Below are 7,249 nucleotides of genomic sequence, written 5' to 3'. Positions count from 1 at the left end.
CTTAGTTGTGCTAAGATTTTTTAAGGAGTCAGATTACATAAGTTGCCCTCATCTCTTCAAGTCAAAGTTGGACCTTGTGATTGCAAATGCAGCTTATGTGAAATTGGAAATTTGATTAGTAGTATATCCTTGCTTCAAATTAATGGTATTTTGGTGACTATGAATTGGGAAAGTTTTTCCAGAACCAGATCCTGGGAAATGATAAATAATTAAAAAATTTGTTAATGAAATGTAGGTGTTACACCTCATGAGTATCATTTTAGTAGATGGGGAATTATAACTTTCATGGATTTATGGAGATGTTTCTTACACTTTACTAATGAAATTAATTAGGTTTAAAGCTTCCTTCTTCTCATCTGCAGTGTTACTGTAACGACTCGGCGCGGATCATGGACCCGACCCCCCTGCAGCAGACAGTGATGGAGTCCCAGGAGGTGACCTCCCCCCCCCAGGAGGTGGACCCCAGTGCCCCCACCCCTTCAGATCCCTCTTCAATTACCAATGCCGACCAGGCTTATGAACCACTGAGTTACGATGAGGTATGCAAAGGGGTTGGCCGTTTCTGTAAGTTGTTGTGTAATTGCTTTTTGTGTTGCCTTGTCACAAACCAGTATATTGGTACTAAAGGTTGATATTCTTTAAATCTACAGTTGTTCCCAGCACTCCCCAATGCTGCCCAGGCACCAACACCTGTGGCAGAAGCTCCCCAGACCAACTGGAGCAAGCACAGTGAAATGCGAATTGCCTCTTCTGTTATCACTCAGGTATGTATAGTATTTTAGCTTAAATTGACTTCCGTTAACTAGTGCTTCTCGATGCACTGAATGTCTAAGAATAAAATTAATCCAATACATTGTCTTTCAGGTGTTCCGTGTTCCTTTTGAAGAAAGAGCGAAGATTGACGGCAACAACCAGTTTGGAGAATCGGCCTCAACGCGTATCTGTTCTGACATTACTGCTCGTACAGGTGCTCACATTGAGATCTCCTCTGCAAAGGACCAGTCTCTGACCTTCTTAGTGACTGGCAAGAGCGATGCCGTGATGAAGGCTCGTCGATTAGTGCTTGACAAGTTCCAGACTCAGGCACGGCAAATTATTAAGATCCCCAAGGTATGTCGGGTGTAAGGAATGCGTTAATACATTTGTATTTGTGTAATGTGGTGGTTACTAATAATCTTCCAACAGTTATACTTGCATCATTATTCAGAAAGTGAATTAAGAGTTGGTGTAAATATTGGTAGAGAAAAATGTTCCATCTTGGTCATTTGTTACAAATGATTTGTTTACATCAGGAGCACCACCGATTCATCCTTGGCAAAAAGGGAAAGAAACTTCAAGAGCTTGAGATCAACACCGCAACCAAGATTCAGGTGCCCAATGCAGCCGACAACTCTGATGAAATCATTGTCGTGGGAACAAAGGAGAGCACCGAAAAGGCTATGCATGAGATCCAGCTGATTTCAGATGAGCAGGCAAGTGCTGTGATGTATAGTAATAAAAGCAGGTGGTTGATATTGTGAAAATTTTCCTTCAAGATTTGAAGGTGTATGTAAAGACCCCCCCCCCCCAAAGATATGATTATGCTAAATACAGGAAAAGAGCTTTCTGATAATGGGATTTCCTGTTTCAGAGCAAGCAAGCTTATGAGAAGCTGGAAATTCCCAAGCAGTACCACCCGTTCATCTGCGGTGCCAACAACGAGAAGATCAACGCCATGATGGCAGAACACAATGTGCGAATCAACGTTCCTCCTCCCAGTGTCATGAAGAACGAGATGACCATTGCTGGGGAGAAGGAGGGTGTCTTGAAGTGCAAAGACATCATCCAGAAGTACTTCAAGGAAATGGTTATTATTATTAGTTTTGTCATTAAATTTGTCATTAATTTGTCATCTCTATTAGTTTAGTCACTTGCCTTACCATTCTTTCAATTCTTGCAGGTTGCAGAGAATAGTTTTTATTTCATTCTTTAATAATTTGGATGGGGAATATTGGCCTGCAGAAAGGAAACTAACCAAGTTTCTCTTCTTCAAATAGGAGCGCAAGTGCCAGACTGTGTCAGTAGAAGTACGCAAGTCTCAGCATAAGTACGTCATTGGCCCACGTGGGTCTAACATCGCTGACATTTTGCACCAGACAAATGTTTCTGTAGAAATGCCCACTACAGATTCCACCTCTGAGACAATCACTCTGAGAGGACCTCAGGACAAACTTGGTCAAGGTATAGTTCATTATTAGGTTAAATGAAATTTTTTAATCATGTAGGAGAAAGAATTTTGTTGTTGGATTATGCAAACTATTTCAATTGTACAATTTACTGAAAGTTGAGAATTATCAGTAAATGAATGGTAAAGATACATTTTAAAGGGTAATATTTGTATTTTCATCTAGCCTTGACACTGGTGTATGCCAAGGCTAACAGTGTAGTGCAGGCTGACGTGGAGGCCCCAACCTGGCTCCACAAATTCATCATTGGCCGCAAGGGGGCCAACATCCGCCAGATCACTCAGGATCTCCCGAAGGTAAGGGGGGCAGATTTAGGCCAGGAATCTATTTGAAGTGCTTTTTTCCCTTTAAAAGTGGTGGGAAATAAAAGGCATTGATTAGATAGTGGATGTGATGTAATATTGGAAAGGTTTTGCTCTCCCCCTAAGCTAATGTGGGAAATTTTGCCTCTCTCTCCAGGTGCACGTGGAGTTTACTGATAAGCAGGGAGGCATCAAGCTGGAAGGACCACCAGAAGAGGTAGATGAAGCCAGGGAGAAGCTGGAAGCAATGATTGCGGACTTAAAGAGCAAGCTTTGCTATGATCAACTCGTTGTTGATCCTAAGTAAGTGCAGTTTTTGTTTGTAACAAGGGTGGTGGTGGAATTTAAAAGGTTCGTTGTGTATTTCACTAGATTTAGTGACCGGTAAATTAGTACATCGTGCATCTGGTTTAATTGGAGATACCTGACTTGTAGAGGAATATGAATGGACTTGTCTAATGTCTTGATGCAAACCTTACAGATTCTACAAGCATATCATCGGCAAGAGTGGATCAAACATCAACCGCATTCGCAATGAGACTGGTGTCCTCATCAACATCTCCGAGGCTGATGGCAGCAATCTCATCCGCCTAGAGGGTAGTCCAGATGGTGTTGCACGAGCAAAGACCGTAAGCACTAATTACTTTTGAATGTACTAATTTGAGCAGACTTTAATTATTAAAGACAAATCTTGGTTTTTGGTTATCCTAAGCCAGGTTCTGAAATATGGATCCTGTAATTGTAAATTAGACTGAAATGTTTTTATGGGATATGATTTGGAAAATAATTTTTTTAAAATTGATTTCAAGGAACTGGAGGAACTCGTTACAAAGATGGAAAATGAGAAGGAGAGAGAGATCATCATTGAGCAGCGTTTCCATCGCAATATCATCGGCACCAAGGGAGACAAGATCAAGGAAATTAGGGACAAGTTCAACCAAGTTCAGATCTCTTTCCCTGATGCTGGTAGGACATGGTTATGATCTTTATGAAATTTTAATCCATTTTGTGAGTTTTTTAAATCTTGGAGAAGATAACTACCCTAGAGGAATATTTCGGTCTTGATAAAGTGTATTATAATTCACTCGAGTTTGACGTTCACACACTACTAATGCAATGCCTTTTGTCATCAGGTGAACAATCGGACATTGTCAAGATTCGAGGACCTAAGGAGGATGTTGATCAGTGTTACAATTTCTTGAAGCGAATGCTGCGTGAACTGCTTGAATCCAACTATCAAGTGAAAGTTTCCATTTTCCGTCAGTTCCACAAGTTCGTCATTGGCAAGGCTGGTTCAAATATTAACAAGGTAAATATACAGGTCATTTGCGTAATTAATTTTGATTAATGCAATTTGAATAGTAAAGTATTGTAGTGAGGTTAAATATCTGAAATTAATTTAGTTTAAATTCAAGAATATTTTTTTTTACTAAATCTGCTTTTGATTCCTAGATCAGGGAGGAAACTGGCACCCGCATTGACCTGCCATCCGAGGGCCAGAACAGTGACGAGATAATCATCACTGGGAAGAAGGAGAATTGCGAGAAGGCTCGAGAACGCATCCAAAAGATCCAGGATGAGCTGGTGAGGAGCCAAGTATTGTTTGGGTTTGATTTGGGTTTTAAAAAAGGGAAAAGAAGTTGAGTAGGGTTTTCCTTTTAAAGATTGTGGTTGATTTTGGGCTGCTTTATGAACAAGACCTCTTTCCATATTTTTCGTCACAAGATTGTTTTTAATAAACTTTCGTCTTTAATGTGAATCTGTTTCTTTCCCTTTCCAGGCCAGTATTGTGGAGCTGGATATCATCATCCCAGCAAAGTTCCACAACTCCATGATTGGAGCTGGAGGAAAGCTGATCCAGAGCATCAGTGAGGAGTGTGGGGGCGTTGCCATCAAGTTCCCTCCCCCAGAATCCCGTTCTGACAAGGCACGTTGTAGACTTTGCATTAGGGAAATGACTAGAGTGGGCACAGTTTCAAGAGTTGTAAAAAAAAAAGTAGGTTTTGAGGAGAAATCCAACGAAAGAGTTCAATGAACTATCTCTAATGTGTTTCTTGATGACTGGCTGCTTTCAGGTGACCATTCGTGGCCCCAAGGAAGAGGTGCACAAGGCCAAGCAGATGCTGGTTGAACTAAGCAATGAAAAGCAGTTAGCTAGTTTCACTGCAGAGGTAAGATAATTTAGACCTAAGTGCTGAGCATTTTCTGCTTTATGAAGTTGAAAACCTGTCCAAAATAGGGTTTTTGTAAATATTGACCATTTGATGTAGTATATATTTTGGTTACCAATTTTTTTCTGGCAAGTTTTAATTTTTAGTCCTGTCTTCAACTCCCAAGGTCCGTGCCAAGCCTCAGCACCATCGTTTCCTCATTGGACGGAATGGAGCCAACATCCGCAAGATCCGTGATGCTACAGGAGCACGAATCATCTTCCCCACTGACAAGGATGAGGATAAGGAGCTGATTACCATCATTGGAAAGAAGGCGAGTTGCTTTATTTGGATTGTTTGCAGTAACGGTGAAAGAAGGGCTTTTGATAAAGACACAATTTGTAGGTTGAGGCTAGCACCAAATCTGTGCATCGTCCAATGTCCCTGCCCACACAGTTCTTTATAATTGTCCTGATATCCCATGCAGCAGCATAGCATAGCAGTAAATTTAAGCAAAAACTTGAAGAGAGGTAGTTGGAGAATAACTTTGCTCAAACCATGCCCCTTAATATTTCACAGGAAGCCATTGCTAAGGCTAAAGAACAGTTGGAAATAACTATCAAGGAGTTGGATCTTATTGTCGAAGACACCATGACTGTCGACCCGAAACACCACAGACATTTTGTGGCACGCAGGGGAGAGGTCCTCAGGCAGATTGCTGACCAGTATGGTGGTGTCACTGTCTCCTTCCCAAGATCTGGTGTGCAAAGTGATAAGGTATGTAGAGTTAAGATTTTGGAAGATTAAGGGTTGTAAGCATTTAACGTAGAATGAACATTCCATGGGGGGGGGGGGAAATAAAGCTTTTGGGTTGTGCAGAATAATGGAAATGGCTATTTTGTCATTGCAGGTTACTCTCAAGGGAGCTAAGGAATGCGTAGAGGGAGCCAAGAACCGTATTTCCGAAATCGTGAACGATCTGGACCAGATGGTGCAGATGGAAGTGATCATCCCTCAGAAGTTCCACCGCACTGTCATGGGTGCAAGGGGCAGCAAGGTGCAAGCCATAACCACCGAGTTCGATGTACAGATCAAGTTCCCCGAGAAGGATAGTGGAAATGTAAATGCCAACAGTGAAGAAGCTCACGGGCAGGTGAATGGAGAGGTGAATGGTGACGGGGAAGTTGCCACCCGGCCTCAAGACATTGTGCGCGTCATGGGCAAGAAGGATAACTGTGAGAAGGCACGTGATGCTCTGCTGAGTCTTGTGCCAGTCACTGTGGAGGAGAACGTACCCTTCAGGCATCATCGCTTCATCATTGGTCAGAAGGGAGAGAATGTGCGCAACATGATGACTGAGTTTGATGTCAACATCCAGGTTCCACCAGCTCAGGACCAGAGTGACATCATCAGGATCACTGGCCCTCCAGCCAACACTGAGCGAGCCAGCGCCGCCCTCAGAGTAAAGGTTCAGCAGCTGGAGGAAGAGGAGAGGGACCGCCTGGCCCGCTCCTTCAGCCTGCGTGTGGAGGTTGACCCAGAATACCATCCCAAGATCATTGGTAAGCGTGGAGTGGTCATCTCCAAGATCCGCGAGAAGCATGATGTAAACATCCAGTTCCCACCCAGAGGTGATCCCGAGGAGAACTTCATCACCATCACTGGCTACGAGGCCAATGTGAATGAGGCCAAGAATGCCATCTTGGCCATCACAGGGGAGTTGGACAAGATGGTTAAGGAAACCGTTGAGATTGACAGCCGTGTTCACTCTCGTCTCATTGGCAGCCGTGGAAAAGCCATCAAAAAGGTCATGGAGGAATTCAAGGTAAGATTGATTTATTATATGAACCGAGTATGATGCTTGTTAGTGTCCTTGTATTCTAATGAACTGTCTGCTTTTGGCAGTCACAAGTGAAGTCCAGTAATTGCAAGTTTTCCCTTTTCCTCGTAGGTGGAGATCAAATTCCCACGTGGGGATGATGATCCCAACACCGTCACCATCATTGGAGCCCAGGACAATGTGGACGAGTGCAAGGACCACCTCCTCAACCTCATGGAAGAGTACATGCAGGACATTGTTGAAGAGGAAGATATGGAGGCCTACATGAACCCCAAACCTTTCCAGGCTTTGTTGGATCCTGGACTCGGAGGCCAGGGACAGGGAGGGTCCGGTGGGCAGGGTGGACAGAAGAAGGAAGAGGTGAGTGTGCTTGAAGGCTGCTGTAGGGTGTTGGACTTATTATTTTTTTTTTTATGGCTGTCCTACATGTAAATGCACAGATAGTTTGTACTGCTATAGATAAACTCATATTTTGGAGATTTTTGATAATGTTGGAATATTCTTCCTGTCACTCCATTATTTATTATTGATAATCATACCAATACATTTTTTTTTTTTACTTCAGGCTGGCTTCGTGGTGAGTGGAGCTCCATGGGCACAGGAGGCTCCAAATATGGACTCGGCTGTTGACTTTCCCTCCATGGGAGCCATGTCCTCAGCTCAGAGCGCCCCAACCACCTGGGGTCCACGGCGCTAAACTCTTCTACCTTGGTGTCTACTGAAAACCTCTGC

The 7,249-nt window shown here is 43.1% G+C and overlaps 1 protein-coding gene across 1 annotated transcript in view; it reads left to right on the top strand.

Moving 5' to 3' along the window:
* Window positions 1–7,249, top strand: part of LOC119592475 (vigilin-like) — a gene marked incomplete in the record, with an annotated part of 12,647 nt that overhangs the window by 4,890 nt on the left and 508 nt on the right. Inside the window, 19 exon segments of the mRNA XM_037941303.1 lie at window positions 363–539; window positions 651–764; window positions 865–1,110; window positions 1,293–1,472; window positions 1,631–1,846; window positions 2,037–2,220; window positions 2,391–2,521; window positions 2,685–2,830; window positions 3,009–3,156; window positions 3,337–3,493; window positions 3,661–3,836; window positions 3,980–4,111; window positions 4,308–4,454; window positions 4,603–4,698; window positions 4,865–5,011; window positions 5,257–5,454; window positions 5,588–6,502; window positions 6,629–6,877; window positions 7,083–7,249. Of these exon segments, the coding sequence (XP_037797231.1) occupies window positions 363–539; window positions 651–764; window positions 865–1,110; window positions 1,293–1,472; window positions 1,631–1,846; window positions 2,037–2,220; window positions 2,391–2,521; window positions 2,685–2,830; window positions 3,009–3,156; window positions 3,337–3,493; window positions 3,661–3,836; window positions 3,980–4,111; window positions 4,308–4,454; window positions 4,603–4,698; window positions 4,865–5,011; window positions 5,257–5,454; window positions 5,588–6,502; window positions 6,629–6,877; window positions 7,083–7,214 (3,891 nt within the window).

Source organism: Penaeus monodon, chromosome 30, assembly GCF_015228065.2.
Source record: "Penaeus monodon isolate SGIC_2016 chromosome 30, NSTDA_Pmon_1, whole genome shotgun sequence".
Classification (NCBI taxonomy): domain Eukaryota; kingdom Metazoa; phylum Arthropoda; class Malacostraca; order Decapoda; family Penaeidae; genus Penaeus; species Penaeus monodon.
Note: the sequence above shows the minus strand (reverse complement) of the source record. Positions and strands in the feature narration are given on the sequence as shown.